The 22577-nt window shown below is 36.7% G+C and overlaps 1 protein-coding gene across 1 annotated transcript in view; it reads right to left on the minus strand.

The window, feature by feature from the left end:
- Window positions 1-22577, minus strand: part of ARB2A (ARB2 cotranscriptional regulator A) — a gene marked incomplete at both ends in the record, with an annotated part of 234916 nt that overhangs the window by 110365 nt on the left and 101974 nt on the right. The window contains one exon of the mRNA XM_079548659.1: window positions 14180-14398. Within this exon, the coding sequence (XP_079404785.1) occupies window positions 14180-14398 (219 nt within the window). The remainder of the gene's footprint in view (window positions 1-14179; window positions 14399-22577) is intronic.

Here is a 22577-nt window from a genome sequence, read left to right on the forward strand (position 1 = left end):
GTACATAGCCCTGCGTTTTACATGCATTGTTTTCCTTTTTTACATCTATTATCTCCTCACACCCATCTTTTTCCCCCCACTTCTACTTAACTTTGCAAATTGAGATTCTGCCCACAACATATTTTGTCTCACGTAACAAAACGATTGCCAAGGATGGTCTTTTATGTGATTGAATTATGTGAACAAAAGAACTCTGCTAAAACAGATCATCAGGTTATATATTCACAGCTGTCTTCTCTACCAGCCATATTTCTGACAATTAATAGATTGTAGCAAAAAGCAAATTAAAAATGAATACAATACTTCTACAAAAAAGAATTGCCTCAGTAAAATACACACAAAAAGATTTCCTAGTTTAAACGAATACCTCAATTTTTCTTAACATTAAAACTATTTATTTTGAAGCATTAAAAAAACTTCCATTCAAAAACTCTGAATGGAAGTCATACAGAAGTGTTCTTTTTCTGTTTCCTAAAGTACTCAAAGAGTATTTTACTTTCCCATTCTTTCAATCTGTTTATATGTTGTAATGAGAAACAGACATTTTCTAACCATGCCATTGCAAGAAAAACAGAGTTTTGGCCAAGAAAAAGGCAGATTTTGCTCACCACCGGAAACAATGAATCTAACAAACTTCAACACATTTAAGTAAAACAACAACTTCGTGTTTTCATTAACAGTTTTGGTTTGAGAACAAAGATAGGCTGTAAAATCTCTGCAACAGAGTTTGTATGTGTTAAACAAAATAGAACAGCTTCATTCTGTACTTTTCTTTTTGATATTCTTGTCTCTATTTATTACAAACAGTCAGAAGTGGTTCTTTAAGTGAAAGAAGATTTAACAGCCTCAAAGCTATTTGATTTTTTTCTAATAAAAGGAAGAAAGTGCTCAGTGCTTTAAGTAAAGTGATACGCTATTTACTATTGCACAGTTGTAAAGACTTGCTGAAGTGCCTTAATATGCAGTGTTAGCCTACTATAATTAACTGTATTTGAAGTAACTGTCATTAGTGTATAAAATAATTATCCACATGAATGACAAACACAATCCCAGATTCAGATTCATGTTTTCTGTTGGCTTTTGTTTCAATAATCTTCTGACCCAGAACTATAAAAAGTTGAATGTTGAGTTATCCAAGCCTTAATTCTGCTTCTCAGTTTTACTGCTTAGGCCCACTTCCATCATTTTTATTTGGCACCAAGGTATACCAGGAAATAATCTTTCATCCTGGTGTACCACCAGACTTGCTTACTTTACCTCTGACTTGAACTTGTACCATCCTCGTACCAACAATTATTAAAGCACACTCTTCTGTCACATCAGTGAAGGTTTTGGTACTGCAGCAGCAGCACATCATGGACGACTGAGATTATTAGACAGTAGATCACTACAAATTTTTCTTCTAAAATAGTGTCATCTTTTAACAACTCAAAACATCCAACTACACAACAGACAGATTGGCTGTATTTTAAATTAGCACAAATGCTAAAGCCAGGAAATGTAATTCTCAGGATATCAGAACAAAAGGTTCAGAGAAAAAAGAATTCTTATATACTATAAGATTATCAGGACTAGACTGTCACACTGTGACCTTGCTGGCGTCTAGCTAATCTGACAATATTTGGCAGAGCATTGTTTCAAATCAATAACTAATTAACAAAGTACAAAAGAAGTTGTACTGTTTTTGAGGCTCCTTGTTAAAAATGGCTTTTGGTTGCACATGGGCAGAAAGGTCGCTTTTATGACATCTTCACGAGTCTTTCAACATCTTGCCACTGTCAGATTAAATTACTTTTAGCAATTAATTGTCATAAGTTAAAACAGAAGCACATTTGTTACAGCAGGTTGTCATAATGACATGGTGAGCAGTTGTTTTGATATGAATTTCTTTCACTGACCCTCTATCATATCTTAATTTTTTTGGTTGACCTAACTGGAAAATTGGGAGCAATCTTCTAACTCAGGCAGCACGGGCCAAACATTGGGGGTCTTACTGAGACTACACACTGAACGATAGTGGTGTAGAAATTTCAGAAATAAATGAAGATCTTGAAATAATATCTTATAGAGTATGTTGCTTATGATGTATACAGTGGTGGATGGAATAAAAAAAAAACACCTCAAAAAAACCCCAATCAAGCTTTTGTTACTGTTAAAAATTGTGCCTGATGCCATTTTAATCCCTTATTAGCTAACACCATTTGTTTGATGTGCTTTAAAATCAGGATTAAGAGTACTCAACATCTGCAACTTATACTCAAATAATTACTTACTTTGGAGGTTTGGACCTTACTACACTTTAATTGAAATGATCCAAGCCTTTAGGTTCTTTTTGTTAAACTTCTCTATATCATGATGCTTACATGTTGTCAGTTTTTAGATTAGTCTTCTGGTATTTATTGCCAATATTTACGTGATTTTGCCATAAAACATTACATCACAAGAACCTTGTATTTATTTATCAAACATTAAATCCCAGGTCAGTTGTCTTTCAGGCTTTAACGTATTATTCCATTATCAGAGACTTTGAAAAAAGCCAGTTCACTCCCATTGATGGTGATGCAAACAGAGAAAAATTTATCAGAAAAAGATACAAGCACTACTGATTGTGCATCTCCTTCTGCTTAATATCTTTGGTCATTCTTCTGGGAGGTTTCTTACCTCTCAGTGTTTGGGAGGAAAAAGGTGACTGGCAAAAGATGTAGTTTTTATCCATAGTTCTACACTTCAGTTTGCTATACATTTAAATCTTTTGTGTGGCTATTAATGTTATGTAACAGGAAATATTTCAAGCCTTAACTAACATACACAAACAAGGTCGTTTCCCCCAGAGAAGGCAGTAGGGCACAGTGTTTCTCTGGAAGAGCCCCAAAGGGTTCCCCTCGTTCAAACACAAAATTCAGATCTTTGGTGTGTTTAAACAGATATGTAAAAGTATGTGAAGCCTAGAGATCAAAGCGAAATCTTGAAAAGTGTTCTCTCAATTAATACTTCTCGTGACATAATCTATAAAGGAACACCATGTCCTTTAAAGCTAGGGCAAAACCCACAATGTAATAATTAGGATAGAAATGTTAATCTAGACCTTCAGTGAAAGGCTGCAAGAAAATAACATAATTCCCAGATTGCCATGTAATGTCTGAATGTTTGGTCAGAAGGGATGAGGCGCAGAAAAATGGGAAAAGAGATGGCAGATTAACGCCGCCCTGCAGGACAGAGGGAGCAGGGTGTGCAGAAGGGAGGATCAGAGTGGCTGCAGGCGCAATCTGTAACAAAGACACTGAGAAAGCTGCAACCCAGGGAACGCCCTGGGTAGGTTGTTTCTGGCTCTGGATGTCTTGTAGGAGCTAATTAACCAGATCTGCTGCTTAACTGAGATTTTGCAAGAGCTCTGGGAGCTCCTATGGTTAACAATAGTTGAACAACATTTAGCAATCAATGTTTAATGTATTTTGCTATTTTTGTAGTTTATCTCTGTTAGTAAAAATGTTTTTTATACTAACATATTTTAAATCTTAAATCTTGTTTGTGTATAAAGCTGACAGTAAGCAGTAAGAATCAACAGTTGCCAGGTACCAGATGTCTTGGAAATTGACCAAACTGTGATCGCATTTACAATGCCCAATATCCCAGCAAGATGCCAGAATACCCCAAATCGTCTCTCTGCTAAGCAGCATGGAAAAGTTTTGGAGCTGGTAACACGTGTCTGAGCAGACTTCTTCTAATGATCAGTGTTCATTTAAAACTCTCTGGACAGGAGTATCTTAACAAATTAGTAATACTGTATGGGCATGGGTGTAAGATTGGAGATGAACAGGAACTGGAGGCCTGTCATAGGGTTTCAAGGCAACTTGCAATTTATGCATTGGCTTGCAGCTGAGATACAGATTCAGGTTTCACTTTGAAATTTAGTGTAGACAAAATCTTATGAGTTCTAAAAAGTGGTTGTACACAGGCTTAATTAAAATGCTGTTCACTAATACTTTAATAACATTGCAAGCTTTTAAATTCTGCCGTGCCTATCCTTTTCAGAACACACACTTGGCAAATAATCAATTTGAATGTCACAGAGAATTTTTCCTGTTCCCCAAACTTAAAAACTGCTTTGTAGTTTAAAACGAAAGTTTGCAGACTCAGTTTAATAATGTAGACAAAACTCTTATTGCTGAAGAAATAACAAAAGAGAAAGAGCAGGAAGGACATAGACAGTACATTTATCCTTCCCATTATTCAAAGTTGGGCATGCTAGCAACATCTGGAAAACATCTGTGAAAAAACTGATACTTCTGTACTGCTCTAAGATCTTTTGGCAGAATTTAAGGATATGGCTTGTAGAATTTCTTGATCCATGAAGTAATCTTGTTCTCCTCAACACACCTGTGTTAAAAATGCAAAATAACATCACTGTTGCTCCCAGGGTACGTTTACATAGCAGTACTTACGAAAGATTACATGGCATCAACCACGCTAATAGCTCAGAAGGCTTCATGGTTTCAGCCACCTAAACCTGCTCTTTATAAATGGATGACCAAGTGCAATGCCAGTACTGCCACATGTTCTGAGGTAAATTGACCTCTCTTCAACAACAACCACAGAGTTGATGCACAGCTTAAATACTGCCTCGAGGGTTGGAGTGGAACTTGGTCATGTAGAACCATTGAATCATGTTAGCTAGAAAGGATGCCTGGAGGTCCTGCAGTCCAGTGCCTTGCTCAAAGCAGTGTCATTCAGGACTGTTCACAAGCACTGGGCCTGACAGTTTCAATCAAGGGAAAAAAAAGTGAGCTGTGTTGTGCCAGTGTCATAGAAGCTCTTCAGAATTTGAACTATGTGTATTTGGGACAGTGCCTTTGAATGCACTCGACGGAGAGGACTATTGCAGATCATGTGAACTTGTTTACGATATTTTCATATTACAATTTCATCACTCTGAATTTTGGATACTCTCATAACTCCCATCAGAATTGAGGCACCGGTCATCTTTTGCAACTGCAGTTCTTGTTTGCTGATTCTAGCAGACCTGAATTTTGCCTTGTCACTTTATCTTTCAGTAGAAATAAACGCTATTTCAGAATGCCATTAGAATGCCATGCTGTGGTTATTCATCAGAATTCCAACGGAGTAATAACATTATGTGAACTGCCACACCTGTGTGATAATGGTGTCTAGGGAATATCAGCATAAAACTTTACTTAAGTCTCAGCCAAACTCTGTCAGTTAGCTGCAGCTGGTATTTCAGAACAGAGAGAGAGAAGAAACAGTAAAAGAACATAATGAACAGACATTCAGCAGTAACAGAAAGATATTTAGGACAAGCAGGCACTGTGATCAAATTCTGTTATTTTAAGATCTGTGAGAGCAATAATTCATTTGTTCACTTCACACAAAAAAAGTAGGCCTTTAAACAGCAAGAGCATCTGAAAACTTGACATATCTCAAAAAGGAGGATTTCATACATGGCCAATAACTTCAATGTTAAAGAATATGAAATTAAGTAACAGCCATTAAACATAAGCTTACCATTTTTTTTGGCAGCCAATGCAAAGGAGACATGATGAAAAACATGATTCTGTCATTGAATGTGTTTGCTCATTTTTCAAAATACAGAAAAGACCCTCCAGGAAAGAAAGTGCAGACCCAAAGGTCAGGAGACATGTACTTCAGGGTGGAATGCATAAGGGCGCTGACTTATCATGGAGTAAGCCCACAAACTTAATTCAGAACCTAGAAATCTTTCAAAACAACATACATGGTCTAAATTTCTTCGCTACTTAATTCACTAACTTCAAATTCCTCAGCAAAACAGATCCTTGAAGATTTGTGTTCATAATGTGCATGTTCTATGAGGTTAGGAATAGAGGAGCTGCAACACAATTTAGTGTTGAGGTCAATTGCCCACTATTGTAGGACATGCTCTGAACTTGCAAGATCCAGGAAATCAGATTATTCAGTTACACAGCAGGTGGAAAAAATATAGAAGATAGGAATGAGAAACCATCCCGGAATGAAACACTAGTTTGCAAAGAACAAACATGTTGCAGATTCTTAGGAAGTACTGAGCATATTGTCTGAATTAACTACTTTCTGAATTTCTTGTTGTACTGTATGACTGGATGCAGTGATTAAATCTTCACTTTTCATAAAAGGAAACCTTCAAGACTTATATATTCTGTGCTTACAAACTATCACTGAGCCCATTTCCTTCAGAGTTGGAAGGATGCTGAACATGCAAATACTTGCCCAGGTTAGGTAAACCTTTATTTAGCATCTCTGTGTGCACATGCTTGGGTGCACTTGTTAGGGGAAATGCTTCATTCTGCATTGGTGCTATAGTGAATGATTAAAATTTAAGTGATACTAGACAAAGTGTAAAGTGGGGTAAAAGAAGTCCTTCAGGAGACAGCAACTCTTCCATTCATTCTCTAATTCAATTAGAACAGAGGGCAGAACTTTTATTGTTATTTTTTTTAAGAGATGCAGAAACTTCGCAATGGCAAATTGTTTCAGCATGCTGTGATAGTGAGCTGGAGTCCAGTCTATCTCAGTGGGCAAGCCCCATGTCAGAATGATGAGTACTCCTACAGTTTACTTTTAATATAGGAAGCATGCTTATGTTTGTCAAAAGTACTACTGAAGGGATGCCCTCTTTTTCTGAACAACATACTCAATATAGGATGGATATTCTTCTCACTCTACACTTGTGCTAGAAGTACCAAACCAGAAGCTCACAAATTGTTTTAGTGGTGCCCTATAGCCCAGAAGAACTAAAAGCTCAGAAATTGATATAATTCTTAGTAAAAATGCTAATTAAATTTTAAGTTATTCAGTAGTTTGGTTCCTAGCAGTGCCATCTATTGGGAAGACTAACTAAAATTCAAATATTATTTGATTATAAGGAAAATGTAACTCATTGTATACTGACAAATTTAGTCTTGCAGGTACGAATCAAAAACACAGAGAAAAAGAATGAGAAACAACTGGTAAATTACAAAGTGTAGAACAGTGTGGCTGAACAGCATTCAGACAGCTCAGAAAGAAAGCCTGCTACTGACACCAAGCACAAAAGACAAAAAGCATTTTTGATCAGTTTAGCATCCCCTTCTAGTCAGGAAGAAAAAGATAAAGATCCAGATGAAAGAGGAATGAAAGATTCTTCAAAATTTAGATAAGGTCAGGGTTGTGCATACCATAAAACATACTACCTTAGCAAATTCATCTGTCTGGACACTGTGAAAACAATGTTAGCAACTCTGAAGTTAGTATAAAAGTAGTTCTCATGGAGTAACGATAAACTGTGGAGTTCACTACCGCCCAGAAAGAACTGAGGTCGTGACTCTTTTCTCTCAGAGCTCACAACAAGGTTATTTCTTTTCCTCTATGGTGATGACAACAAACTGATTAAAAAGATCGACTTTGTTCTCAAGAGGCAAATAATTTGAAATAACATCACACAAGAGGTAGATTTGCAAAAAGGAAGGACATTAGATAATAAAATCTTTTGCTAATAATGATTTTGAAATATAATGAGTGACGAGGTGATAATAATTCATACTGCTCTGAACTGCCAGCAACCTATGAATTGCAGGTCAGGAACTGATACCTTTTCTAGGCAGCTTTTTCTACATGCTTCATACCAGTGCTTCCTCCCCTACTTCCAGCCCCTTTGGCAGTGGTCACTGCTGAGGCAGCCAAGCAGACTTCAGAGGAACTACCAGAATAATCTAAGTTACAAAACCTGGATTTTTTTTTCCTATATTTTTTTCCTGAATTTTCACTTTGTTTTCTGTGGCAAATGAGGTGGAAATAACATCCTTGAACATACCGTATCCTGTGCCCCAGTCTCCTGTCCGTTGACATTTGTTTCCTAGGACTCCACTGTTTTCCTGATTTCTGTGTATCATGGTACGCCCTATCCAAAACCTGTAAACATTTTGAGAGGGTTTCAAAAAGGGGATCCTGCCTTTTTTTCAACAGCACCACTCCTCTTGAGACAACTATATATGTTTATCTCAGAGAAATTAATTTCTGTGATCTCTCTGTATTTGAAGACTTTTATGGCTTGCTGCACTTTATGGAAAAAAGCACATGAAGAATCTCAAAATTTTGCATACCAAAAGGTGTGCTACCATTTGACCTCCCAAACATAGAAATCTAGTACCAAAATGTGCAATACATACAGTAAGTTAGAGGATATTATCCTTGTTTTGGATATCAGTTAAAAAAAAATTAATCTTTGATTGTTGGATAAAGGATAAAGGATACTCACAGAGAACAATCTGCACTGGCAGGAGGATTGACTAGAAGACCTGTGAGGTCTTTTCAGTCCTTAACTGCAATCACTCTACAATCAAAGGCAGGCACTATCTGAGTTTAAGAAGTTTGAATATTTCATTCACCTTTGCCTTCAACAAGTTGCTCTGGTTTCTGCTGAGCTAGTCTTCTCTGTGATTAGCTTGCTAACTGTCCAGGTTTACTAAGCCTGATTCCTGACTGAAAGGAAGGACGACTTGGTTGACCTGTGCACAACGATCTTTTTTAGAACAACAGGAGCACGGCACAGCTGGAGAGATGCAAGGAGAGATGCAAGCTGATTCTTTTTTTCGAAAACTCATGTGGCTTGCCTCACATTCTAGGAGCCCAGTCTAACAATACGCATTTTGTCGGCAGCATGTAATGAATGTTTGAAAGACAAGAAAGCAAGATAGCCCCGATTTATTCCTTTTCTTTGATTAAACCATACTTCTGAGATGCAGAACAAAGAGAGGGTATAACAGAATGAAGAGCCAGTGGGGCTCTTGAAGAGATGGAAAATCTTCCCTCACTGATTATCTGCTTTTCTGATTTCTCTCTTGCTTCAGGAAAAAAGGCAAGTATAACCTTCTAGGACTGGTAGATGCAAAACGTACTGTAAGAAGCTCTCACAGTCTCAGGATTTTTAGAAATACCGAATATAACTGCACAAACTAAACAGCCTTTGTAGAAACTACTAAAGTTTAAACTGCATATACTTTAGTGAGATGTCAGTTCACTGTAATATCTACAGAATGAAATGTTTTATGAACATTTCTTTCCTGTTTTACAGTAATAACTATTGGAGTTCCAAGCTATTGGACCCTTTAGGGATCTAAGTCTTAGAGGTCTAAGTGTTGGTGCTCAGTGAAATCTGGTGGGTTAAGGTTTTCATTTGGCCTCAGGCTGGGCTGGGCAGGCCTGCAGTAAGGACCTGCAGCACAGCTGCCAGACCTCCACAGGTGTAGCAGAGACCCCTGGGCATCTAAAATGTCACAAGATATTTATGTCCCAGCACCTAACTGCAATCTTTTTGCTTTTAAGTAGTACGTGTTGCAAAGAACAGTAAAACTGCAGTAATTTTTAAGCAGCTCTCATTGCCAAGATGATGATTCTGTAAATTTCCCAAACACTGAAGGGAATAATAGGTTTTAAAAGGCAAATATGAGCAAACTAAAAAACTAAAACCATGCGGTGCTTCAGCTATAGGTAAAGCAACTCTGAAAGTTATAAGAAGGGAAAAAAAAAAAAGCTTTGCACTGTAAAGACTGGGCAAGACTCTGGAGGTGGGAGGCCTGATTCCCAGCCAGAGACTTTTCCTGTGCTTGAGCATGTCCCCTGGCCCTTGGGAGCTGTCTGCCTAGTGCCTGCCATCTTGTCTCCCCTGGTGGAATAAAGGGCTTATTAGCTCAGGTTCAGCAGCACACTAATGGAGTCACATAGGGTTTGGATGAGACCCTTGCCAGGCAGCAGGGCAGGCAGAGGTGACGGCCATGGGCCAGGCCACACAGCTGCCTGCAGGCCGAACTCAGAACAGGGCTTGATCTCCACACAAAATCTGCTGCTCTGAAAGCTGGTGTGAACCATTGGGCTGTTGGCCTTCTGCCATGTGTGTTGGTCTAACCAAAGAACACGCAGCGATGGCACGCAGCCTGCCTATGTCCGCCAGCTTGTGTTGCCCGCCAGCATCACTGCGCATCAGCCCTGTGTTAATAAACCCACTTTGCACCACTTGCTCCTGAATGTTGGCATGGGTTATCCTGATAGATACATTTTTAGCAAAACAAATTAATTAGTTGCACACGATCATGTTCTATTTAACTTCTCACAGGAAAAGGGAAAAAAATTATTTACAAAAAGTTACATCCAAAATTAACTTGATTTCATTCATATGCTTCTAGTACAAACAGCACTGTTATAGACTGTGCTATAGCAAAAATAAAATTTGCCACAAGAATTGTCTTTATTAAAAGAGTTAATCTTTGTGGGGGAATATTCCTAGCGGACAGGCCAAGGAAGGGCTTATCCTCTTGCCCAGAAAATCTGACCCCATCAGCTGGTCTGATAAAAGATATTAATTCTTCTTCCTTTTCTGCCTCTTTGATATGCTCTGACTATTGTGGCAACAACATTATTGCAAATTACTATTATTATAAAATTACGTGATTTATACTTTTTTCTTTACTAACATTTCAGAATTCATTCAGTATACTTGTTTAAGTGGTGAAAACTACTTAGAAGGGGATAAATACTGATTTACATTTCTAAGTGTCTTTTAACATAGAGAAGACACTGTCAATGTGAAAATCTGTGGGGAGTGGGAGATGGCTTGGAAGATGGAGAGAATAATCATGTCACATTTAAGCCTGTATGATCTGTTTCCATAGAAAAAGGTTAGAGATCAACAAATTCTCAGTTTAGTTCAGTAATAAATGAAGGCTGAGTAGGGCCTTAAGTTTCTGGGGGAAGCATTGGCCAATATGTACAGCAGCAGCCTCTGGTGGTCTAAGAAAAAATGGTAGTATCTATAAGTAAGGATAGAAATATGTTTTTTAAAAGGAAGTATGCATATATTTAGCTATTTGACTCAATTTTGCATTCAACACATTAAAAAACAGATGCTTTAAAAACGATTTGCTGGCAATATGCTAGTGAAAATCTGAATAGTAAGACCAGTAAAATTCATATTGCATTCATTAACGTTACATAAAAGTAAAATGCTTTTATTTAATATTTCTATGAAGCATTATAGTCAATACTTGTTATCAAGAAATTTTCTCCTTGGTTTGCCTTGCTAAAAAAGAAACCAATTTTGTAAGATTGTTACTGAACTGATGATATTTTCTGTCTTCACTCATGAATTCACTTGTTTTCAAGAAAAAATTCTGTCTTATTACAAAACATACTAAGCAGGTTTTTCTGCCATAATGTTTGACATGATGTTTATTGCCCAGACCAAATCAGCCCCTTTAACAAGCTAAAACATATGCCAGAAAGTACATTATTTCCTAGTTAAAGAAACTAACAGCATGAAACAATAAGTACTTTGATCTTTCAGGCACTGCGTTAATGCACTACACAGTCTAATAGTCGTTTTTATTTATATTCTTTTTTGTGCGTGCGTAAAAATAGAATGCAATTTGAGGTTTTGTATTTTAAGACTCTGCTTTTACATATTCCTGAATATCCCAGCTAATTTGCATTTTCCTACAAAAATAAAGAAAATACTTAAAGAAATTTGTGGGAGTGGGAGAATTTAATTTTCGCACATCTTGGAAGATCTAACTGCACACATTGGACCAACAGCCAGATGCCTTTAATTTCATCATCCGGCATTTCATCAGAACACAACACTGTCTTACTGACCCTGTGATAACATAACAGGATATTTATTCCCATTTCTTCTTAACAGTCAGAAACAACATCTCCAGCATATCTGGCACACACAAATCATCCTTCAATGTTAGATGCACTGTATCTTGAGGTATGTATCTACCACAGCTGTTGAGAGGAAATTTTGGATCTTTGTACCCATTTGCCTTACTTTGCAAAGGTGATCTAATGCTCACTCTGTATTTTTCAAAATTATTCAATGATATCACTACCAAAACATATACCATCCTTAAATACTTCTGTAAAGTATGATTTTTCTTCCTCTTATTCAAGATGTTAGTGAGTCAGAAGCATTCCTTACCACAGGGCAAGTAAAATTCATTTTTTTGCATTTGAATTGCTCTCTCAGGTTGTCTAAGACTAGCTCCAAAGATCATCATCCCACAGCTAAAGTAATGCAGGCGGTGATCCCAAGGTGTGAGAAAAGGGTGCTTTCAGTAGCATACACAGTTCAACAGACCCAAGCATGAGAGGCAGGAAATGCACTGTACGTATGGCATTGCACCGTTTTGTTTGCATCATGCTATGCCTGGGGAGATTATCAACAGAGCAGAGCATGCTATATTCACAGCTCCTGTTGCAACCACCTGTCTTAAGTTTTTACAGACTTAGCGGTTCTACCCAGAAGAGTAAATGGTATTCCATCAGTGATCCAGTTTTGTTTCAGAAATTAGCAGGCAAGTGAATTGCAGTAATGTATCCCGCCACACACCAAAGCAGGACATTTTTCATTCTGTTTCAGAAAAACTCTCTGCATCAGAGTCTATTTAAGAAACATATATATATATTACATATATATATAAAGGGATTCTTTCAGAATAAAGAACACCAATTGCATCAGAAAGCTCAATTTCAGTTACTTCACTCTGGAAAGAAGACTACCACATACACTTTCACTAAAACTTTTTCCCTTGGTTTGAAGAAAATTGAATAAAGAGAATGTGGACAGTCATATTTGAGGCACAGACCCACGTAAAAAAGAAAATGGTATGGAGTCATGCATTTTACGTTTTGGGGGTCAAACCTCCTGAAGCCAGATTTCATGCCTCATCAAACAAAAGAGCCACGAGAAGGTGGAACTGCTAAAAAGGTATCAAAAAAGGTTTACTATCAATAAGAGGATACCGAACCAGCATGCTGACTAAACACATTTCAGGACAACACAACAATGTTCACCGGCTTCTGATGCAATTTGACAGAAGCCTCTTAAGAAACAGAGTCTGACCACTAGGAAGAATGGCATATCTCATAAAAGAAGCACATAGGTAGAAAAAAATAAAAAAATCCCACAGTAGTGCTCTGTTAGTGACTTTGAATGTGTATATGGATCCTTTTGTTTCCAGTTCTCAGTCGTAAGATATTTCTTAGAAGACACAGTAATATTTATGGTATTAGTGATTCTTAATGCCCAGGTTACAAAATCTCTTATACAGTTAGTACTGCTGTATTTCTCCTAGAAACACTTCAATGTTACACCACAGTTAAAAGGAACAAGTTAAAATTTAAGAAGATTCTAACATCTCTTGTGCTGGATATTTCTATATTTCACAACAGAAGGACATGCACATTTTTACTGATTTAAGCACGGTGTGGCTTTTCTGACATGTTTTACTGTTGAATGAAAATGCTAACTTCCCTAATAAAGGCTTTGGATATTGCATGACTCAGTCTCAAATGTATAATGCATAGTATGTATATGAAGCAGAATGTGTCAAAGTGCAAATAATATTGTTTGTGCCCCCTGCAGAATTAGAAATCCTCGGGTAGCACTGTTATAACGATCCCATGCTGGTAGCATTACAAAGTGCAAAGGTTCACTGAGTAAGAAAAGAGCAGGGGACAGAGTTTCCTCATTACACCATTCTCGAACTATTCTAGCTTAAATATTTATTAAGATATTAATAACTCTCCTCCTTTATCTGCCTTCAGAAGTTCAGCTGAAACACAATGGATGGCTGCTCATATGAAAACAATACATTATAGGGTAAATTTGCTACCAAGCAAGATGAACACCAGTATTTTCCACAATACATTATTAATTCAGCAGGTAATATGTTAAAAATCTATCATTCCATAACTACTGCCTCCCCAGTATATGACAATGTAATACAATAAATGCATGCATGACATGTGAAGCTAATGTGTTGCCGAAGTTGCACCAGAAAGTGTTTCATATGTACACCTCTGTTTATAAAATGAGTCTTCCTTAAATCATTCCCTTTCTTCATAGCACCAGTGCATTCCTCTGGGGTTTATTTGAAGTTCCTCTTTGAAATTAGAAAGGACTGTTTTGTAACTCTTCCAAAACTTACTTTACATTCAGTAAGTGATGAAAAATATCAATAGAATAAAGAGCTAGAAACTCTGTATGAACTCTTGGATGTCACTGCAGAAAAATGTTTGTTTTTAAAAAAGCATGCTATTTATTAGCTAATATGGACAGCAAACATATCGATCCATTAGTAAACAAGGACAAACAAAAGTAAAAGAAACTTACTCTAATATACATCTGTATTGTTTCTTTTTCTTTCTGTGGATTTCGATACTTCTCATAGAAGTCACGTCGTTTCTTTGTTTCCTTCTGGATTTTATCTTTTCTTTCCCTCTTTTCTGCAGGTTCATCTGAGCTATCAGAAGACAGCTGTACTTGGGCTTTTGTCTTCTCCACTTCAATATAGTTCTCATTGGGATTCAGTACTATTACTCCATAGCCTTCCTGTTTTAGAAGAGACAAAAAAAAAAAAAAGAAAAAAAAAAAAAAAAAAAAAAGAAAAAAGAAAAAAACAAGAAAAAAACAAGGAAAGAAATATGGAAAGAGAGATTTGATACTTGAAAATGCTTTCTGTTTACTTTAATGCTCTTAAAAACACATATTTATTTCAGTAAGTTCACATAACGTAATTTTTTAGAAGAACATTTTAAGAATATTGTTTCTTTTCAGTCATTAATGGGATATTGATGTGTGAATACGTCTGTGCGTGCACTTATGCATATACACATCCCTCGGCATCAGAGAAGTTGGCTGATTTACCTTTAAAATAATTTAGTATGTTGTTTTATTCATAAGCATGTTATATGACTTTTTCAGAAAACCGTATTAAAACTATACGCAAAATATTATTTTAAAAACTCTACATAATGATGAATAAAAAGCTATATACTCTGCCAATAAAAACCTTTAAAAGAGAAAGGATGGAGAGAATTCATATATATATATTAAGGAAAGCATGGGAAAATTATTCAGCACAGTTTAAAATAGTGAAACCTTTTGTCTAGCTGACAAGCCAACAGCAGCAGTAACAATGAATCAATACTACCACTGATTCAGTGGTATTGCTTACAAGTCAACTGTTTTACTGTGGAGAAGACTTTTAAGCACATCTTTAAATCTGTTCTAAAACTTCACTGGGATTATGTCCCATATTCAACAAACCCAGAGAAAATTTGTGACCTGCAGGATGCTTTTGAACATACCAGCTGCATTTTTGTGCCTTGGAAAATGAGCTGGTTGAAAAATACATGAATTTATGAATGAGAAATAAATCTTGAATAAATCAGCCAATCATTTTATTATGATTTTTAAATGATGGTAAATCATATAAGAATTGTAATATTTGTGAAAGATCATCGCAAATGCAGGGAGAAAAAGGGAAGCACGTGCATTTAACAGATGAGTCCTTAAAGTTACCATGGGTTCCCAATGAAAATCAAGCTGTCCTTTAAAAGTAGATTTTAATAAAGACTCACTTTTTGAAAATGTCTACGCTAATTATCTAACGGAACAGCTTTATTCCGGCTTTTCGTTCAGCACTCAATTCTGCACTTAGGCGAGGCGAGAAGATCAAAGAAGTCCACGTACCTAGCTTCAGCAGAGTAAACCACATCTACGCTAACAAAAGATACTTTATTTGGGCTTGCTTTATTCTAATCTGTAGAGCTATTCAAAAATCTTGTAACACATTGTGATCACTGTCAGGTAGACAGATTGTCACTTAGTGATTTTCTACAGTTGGACACACTCGACTAGTTATCAAAATCACATTTGAAGGAAGTTCCTACCCCTCTTCCTTGTGTCCGCACAACTTTTCACGCCCTTCTCAAATTTCTGCCATAGCTTCTCCTCCCACCAAAACGAAGCTAAAGGACACTGTTGCACTCTGCTAAACAGGGTGAAATAGAGGCATTCAGTACACTGTCTCTGGTGTAAGGGACATCGTCAAAAAAGGTCACCATAGGCCAAAGAGAAAATTGCCTCCTTACTAGATTCGGTACCGTGAGTAAGTGGTCTCCTGTCATGTTTCTTCCCTGCCCTCTCCGCTGAGTGAATTGAACTTAGGTAAATGTAAATAAATAAATAGCCAAATAAATAAGCGGAGGGAAGGGGAGGGGCAAAGAAAAACGTGAAACAAAAGGAGGCATGGCTCAAAAGCTACCCGCGCCTTCACTGCCTGTATCGACGCACAATACCACATTATCAGCAGATAAATTTCCAGCTCACAAATTTCAAAGCCCCAAATCCAGCACAGGGGAGAACAGCACTTCAGCAGATACGTGTTACTAAATTACTGGGGATGAAAGCATGACTTCAGCTTGCTCACTGTGGAGCAGGGACTAACTTATCCCCACACTCATCACCAAGCACTTTGGTGGTTTCATCGCGCAACACAGGCTGCTCCCTTTGTTGTTCATCTTGACCTGCTCTTTCTGAGCAGAGACACTCTGCGTATCGATTCCTTTTACTTTCTATACAATGCCAAATGCAAAATTCATGTATTTGTTATAGGTCTACAAGTGTTACAGGAATTTGAAACCCTGTGTCCACTTTTAGCTGACCACAAAACAGACACATAAATCATCAAAGAAGTAGAATTTGTCTAAGTTATTGATTATGTAACTGAAAATTACATGACTCATTTGTCCAATTTTATGAGGACACAATGTCAATTTTTCACATAGACATCAACAGATGAAATACGATTCCATTTTTAAATTCCCCATGTCATAAATCAATTAGAGGATTTTTATCAATTATATTTTAAGCAGCATAACGCATCTCCCTCTACGCTTTAAAGCTTCTTTTTCCCGAGATAGCACATCTTTCCTGTCAGTACAATTAAAATAATTAGTAATAACTGAGTTTTTTTTTTTTTTGTTTGTTTTTTTTTCTTCATCTGTGGGAAAAACAATCACCTTATAATTCATATGAATTTCTCTTGGGAAAATAATACACTTTAGACTGTTTTGCTTATGATTCTCTTTCCCTTGTCCTCTGCATCTGAAATTAAAACGTGTAAACAGTAGTACCAGAAAGATTTGGTAGTAACAAGCATTTGATAGTAGCACCGCAGAGAAACTAAGTCTGGCAAAACTGCACCTGGTTCCGGATTTAATCAGTCTTAACCTAAACATTTTTTATTTCTGTTAATTTCCATTGAAAATGCATACTTAGCTTTAGATAACATCAATGTAAACATATATTTTAAATTCAATTCATTTCTTAAAAATGCAGTGATATGAGAATAGCTGCACCACTAAACTTCTGTGTGATCAGAAAATAAAAAAAAAAGTGGAACTCTTCAGTGTGGTTGAACAAAATGCAAATTAATGCAAAACACAATAAAAAATAATCCACTAATACTTAAAAGCAGGCCCTCAGGAAACTTTAATAATAGGCAATATACACAATCTTTGGCATAACTATTTAGCAACCAAAAAAATCACGTTCATTAATAACTTTAAATAGAAGTCATGGTCAGAAGTACGTACCTCACAATGGCATTAAAAACACCAACTTCTGATGAATGTACATATTATAATATATGTATACGAAATATTATAAAAAATGTAGTGAACTAATTAGTGAAATTAGTGAGCTAATTACTGAAAATAATTATTGTAATTCTGGGAAGTTTAAAGTTTGATATGTTTTCTGTGTATGTAATTGTGGAGTTGCTTTTTCTATGGATCCAGTGCACGCAGAATGTTAAACCACTGTGTAAAGCGCTCTGTTTTTTATCACAGTAAAAAGTCAAATTTTGTAACAGCAGTAAGAAAATTTTCCATAAATCAAACATATCTAAGAGAATACAGATGCCACACAGAAGTCACAGTTTGTCTGCATCACCCATTAGTATATCTTTGATGAGAAGTAATAATCAGGATAGGGACTGATAAATACAAGTTCCAGTCTCTGATCTACGAGCTCAGGGGACACAATCACATTCTCTTTCAGACTGGAATACTCTATAAACAGCTATTTCCTGCAATTTGTTTAATGTTCAGAAAAGTTAAGCTTCAGGATAAGTTGGCAGCAAAACATCAACTGTACCAACTGCTATCAACGTCCAAGAAACACTTCTGGAGGTAGTGGAAATGATGATAGAAAGGGAAGACAGCTGAAAAAAGTCAAGTGTTGGAAAGAATCAAAAATCTCAGTTACAATACCTTCATTACAAAGGCAGAACAATGTAGAAGGGCCTTTTTCACCGTAATGCAAGCCAGAATTGCAACTGTGCTTTGTCTCTTACTGGAAGCTCAAGCAAGCCGTTTGAAATTGAAAGAACATGAAAATTATTGCATCTGGCAATAAGACTGAGGTGGAAAAGAAAAAAAAAAAGAATCTCAAAGTATTTGAGGTAAACTCTCAATCTTTTGAAACCTCTTCTGCCTGGCCAAATGAATAATGAGCTGAAAGCATTCAGTTCTGCATATTAATCCACCAAGATGGGATACCATATGTGACCAGAAAGGTCAAGGCTGGAGAAGAATCTTTTGACCTATGTAACTATGTTTTTGGACTGCATGCAATGGTCTGAAAGAGACCATTTTCCTAAGCCTTATCACCCTGAATTTCCAAGTTCATACTTCTGTATGGATTGTTTGCGGCAAGACCAGAGTTAATTCCCAAGGGAAATGCAACTCCAAGTGTTCGTCTCCTAAACCTGCCTGTGGTTAAAGCGGACATGGCAACGTCCATTCATCTTTCTGAAAGATGTACGTTCTGTTTATTCCCCATCTTTTTCACAAGAAGGGAACATATATGTCACTGTTGCGACATCGTAGGTGCAACAGCGGGATGAGGTCATGACAACCAATCAGAAGTCACTAGTGAAGCGTTAAAGTAAACATAGCTGTTGGAGATGCAGCTCAGCTTGAAAAATACCCCCTCCATTATTTGAGCAATTTTCTCAAGACGTGACCTGAGACTGAAACGCCTGAAATGTCAGTTGACTCCACTTTCTGTTTCCACCCTATGTACATTTTGGCAACTGCACCCTGCTAACACTTTGCAATATTTTTGTCCCAGCTACACCTCAGCTCTGGCGCACTGAATTCCAGCGCTGTGTCCAAGTGTGTAAAAATGCTGTGTTACTGCCAAACACGCATTGTCCCACTAAGTTCCCAACTTAAAATAGCTCATCAAGCTAGGCAGGAAAAGAAAACATGCCACAAAAAGTTTTTAGAAGACCACCTGTTGTCTATTATTTTTACATAGCACTTACTCATAAATCATAACACAGGGTAATTAATCAAGCTGTCAAAGAGAAGGTCAAAGGTTATGTGGGGGAGTCAGAAGGTCATGCATGGGCTGATAGAGGTCAGGGTCACACCGCATTCCTCATTATCAAGTTGGGATGAGAGACGGCCCAAGCAAACAAAAGTGAAAGCAGATGGAGAAGTGAGTGGATAGAAAAAAAGAAGAAAATTTCACAAACAAAAAGAAAAGTGAAAGAAGAATGTCAGTTGCCTTCAAACAAGGAGGAGAATAGAACAGAAATACATTGAGATGTTCTCAAAAGGTCTCACACAATACAAAGAAACTACAGTTTGGTAATTTAAATACATTTAATATAACTTTCCATCCGATCTTTTTGCAAGTAGAAAACAACGCTACGAGATGGGTGCACTAGTTTTGATTCCATTTCTCATCAGAAGTCAATACTTTCAAGGCTGAAAAGACGAAAGGATCCTATTACTGCAATGAATGCTGATGGATATATAAAAAAAGATTCTAAATGCTAAAGTTTACTCCTGCTTATGCTACAACCAGTAGAGGTTCAATAGAATGTTTGAATATTGTATGAAGAACTACACTTTTGCGTACACAAATACTCAAAAACACAAAGCATCATAAAAGTCCCCCTGGATGACACAACAGTTATAAAATATTCTATCATTACACTGACCTGAATTAGATGCAGAATACTGTGCAAAATTAGCTGTCACCCTTTCCTCAAAATCTTTGTTAATCTCATTTTGAATGTTTGCAGCTTTATCAACACATGCATCAATGTCAGCTCCTTGGTTACTGAACCGCTGTACTTGGAAGAAGATATAATTAAAATGTTTTGGCACAGAAAAGGTGAAATTGTATCTTCCCCTGTTCCCTGAGGAGTCTGTAAAACATGTAGGATATATTGACAAACACACACCCTTGTCTAGAGTCCTGACATCCCAGGTCACCCAACTCCTATTTATTTCAAAACATTCACTTTACACTTACCCAAACTGTCACCTGCTGTGTTACTAACTTTTAATGGATATTAGAGCTATAAAAACAATAAACTCTTCATTTCCTTTCTGCTACTGCCTTCTAAATCCTCACTGCATTTAGCCTGTGTCTGTTTGCATGCGGAACTGTATTCATCTTATTTCACCATACCTAACTTTGAGTTGGAAAGCACAAAATATGCCACTGGTATGCTTCACTTCAATATTAAATAATTTGGAGCCGGTGCAGCTATACGAAACAAATCAATATTCAAAGGTAAAAGAAAAAAAGAAAAAAAAGAAAAAAAAGAAAAAAAAAAAAGACGAGATAAACTGTTACCATATTTTGAGTTTGCTGTTGAAAAGTTTAGCAAAGGATGAATGTTCCACATATATCTATAGTTAGCAACCTAAATATGTCTGTGCATAAGATCTGCAATCTTGTTTCATGGCGTTTGTTCCCAAGGCCAAAACTGCATAAACACATCCATGTACCATAAAGATTTTACTCCTTCAGTTGCACCCTCTATTCTTGGTTGGGAACTTCTGTGCCTTTGTAAGCATTAATTTCATCACAGCTTTCAGCAGAAAATTTTTTCTCATCAAAAGTGAAATGCAGTAGCATTAACTAAACTCTGCGATTTAATAGAAAATAATTATGTTCATTTTCAGGTAGCGCTTCAAACACCGCTTAATAAACCTCAGCCTCATCACCTTTCTCTAACATGAGTTTCAGGCTATCAATGGAGGCTGAATGGAAGTGATTCACCTCAGCCACACAGGCAGAGTACAGGACTGCAAATAATCCTTCCGTAATAACTGTCCAGGCTGCAGTAATAGTCTCTGCTCTTCTTCACTAACTGTGCACAGCTTTGGGGTCCATACAATCCATGAAAGGACGAATTCACCAGTTTCCCCCAAGGCCTGGCATCTTTTAATGACATCTTGTAGGACCCCTTTCTGTAATTAACCCCTGTATTCTGAAGGCTTTTTCTCCTCTGTTATGAAACCACCATACTTTCTTTTCCTACAAAAACTGTAGAAGCTTCAGTGCAGTTCAAAGTTTCACACAGGAAACTCCTGCATATTTTACTTTTCAACTAAGGTTTTGGTTAAAAGGTCATTCAGCTTTATACAGAACTTCTTGAAAGCAATGCACCAGAAACACAAAGGTTATCAAATACTTTTGCAGAACCCACATTAGTAATACATAATTATTAATTCTCATTTACTGGTAGGCAAGCCAAGGAGAGTAATAGTTACTCTCTGAAACTTATGCTCAAATGAGAAGCAGAGATGAAGCTGACTGCAGAATTTTTTGATGTTTCTATGGTGTTTCTCAGCATCCTTTCAGCTGCCAGCAAAAGTTCTCTGCTGCAAATTTGTTTTCCAGTCCACTCTGCCTCCTCCCAGAGAATGTCACAGTATGTCTTAATTATTCTCAATTGTATTTCATAATGAATATATCCCAAAATAAGTTTTAAGCTTATATTATTATGTAGCACAAGATGAAAAAATGAACTTATTCTAAAATGTACTCTATTTCCCTCTCTTTTCTAACTGTGTAAAATGTTTTTGTAAACATTTCGTGAAGTGTTCTGTTGACATTTCAGTGGGCTCAGAGGTTTGTCTAGATTTTTAACATCTTTAGCTTGCGCTGAGGCAATCCGAGTAGCCAAGCTGTTCTACTTCACCTTTCATCTGCAAGAATTTATACACATTACACTACTACAGCAAAACAGATAAAACATAAATCTCTTTGAAGGTCTCTATCTCAGGTTTTTGTTCTGCAGTGTAGAAGAAAAATACATCACACACTAAGTGTTTTCCGTAAAATACTGAAGTTATCGAAGTCTTTCAAGGCAACATCCATTTAGTGCTGATCATCATTTGTGACCACAACCTAAAAATCTTCTATCTGAATGACAAAAAATTAAGTTGCTTTTAGCATGTATTTGCATTCAGACACTTCCCTAAAAAAAGGGAAGTGGCTTCTAATCCAAAAGTAAAGGTTCTAGTTTGTAGCTAGCTCCAATAAACAGGTGCAACTTAGTACACTCCTTCCTTCCCACAGTGACCCATGTCAGAAGACCTTATACTTCTTCTGCTAAATAATTTAATTACTTATGAGTTATGGTTTCTTTGTAACCTTTTAAATGACTAACTCATTAAAATGCAAAAATATGCAAAACATGATGTCACTGGGTCAAACAGCTGTGTTGGTAAAATTATGGCTGTGAAAGTCCCTAAGAACATGAAAATATTAATAATTTATATTGCTCATTATATGGCAAAAACTCTTTAAACAGATTTAGAGACAGATTAATTTTGTAATCACAAAACGCTACACTACCTCACGGTAACAAATCTTTTTACCATCTGTGACCCTTTTGTATACACAAAAT

This window comes from Tetrao urogallus, assembly GCF_951394365.1.
Source record: "Tetrao urogallus genome assembly, chromosome: Z".
In the NCBI taxonomy this organism is placed as follows: domain Eukaryota; kingdom Metazoa; phylum Chordata; class Aves; order Galliformes; family Phasianidae; genus Tetrao; species Tetrao urogallus.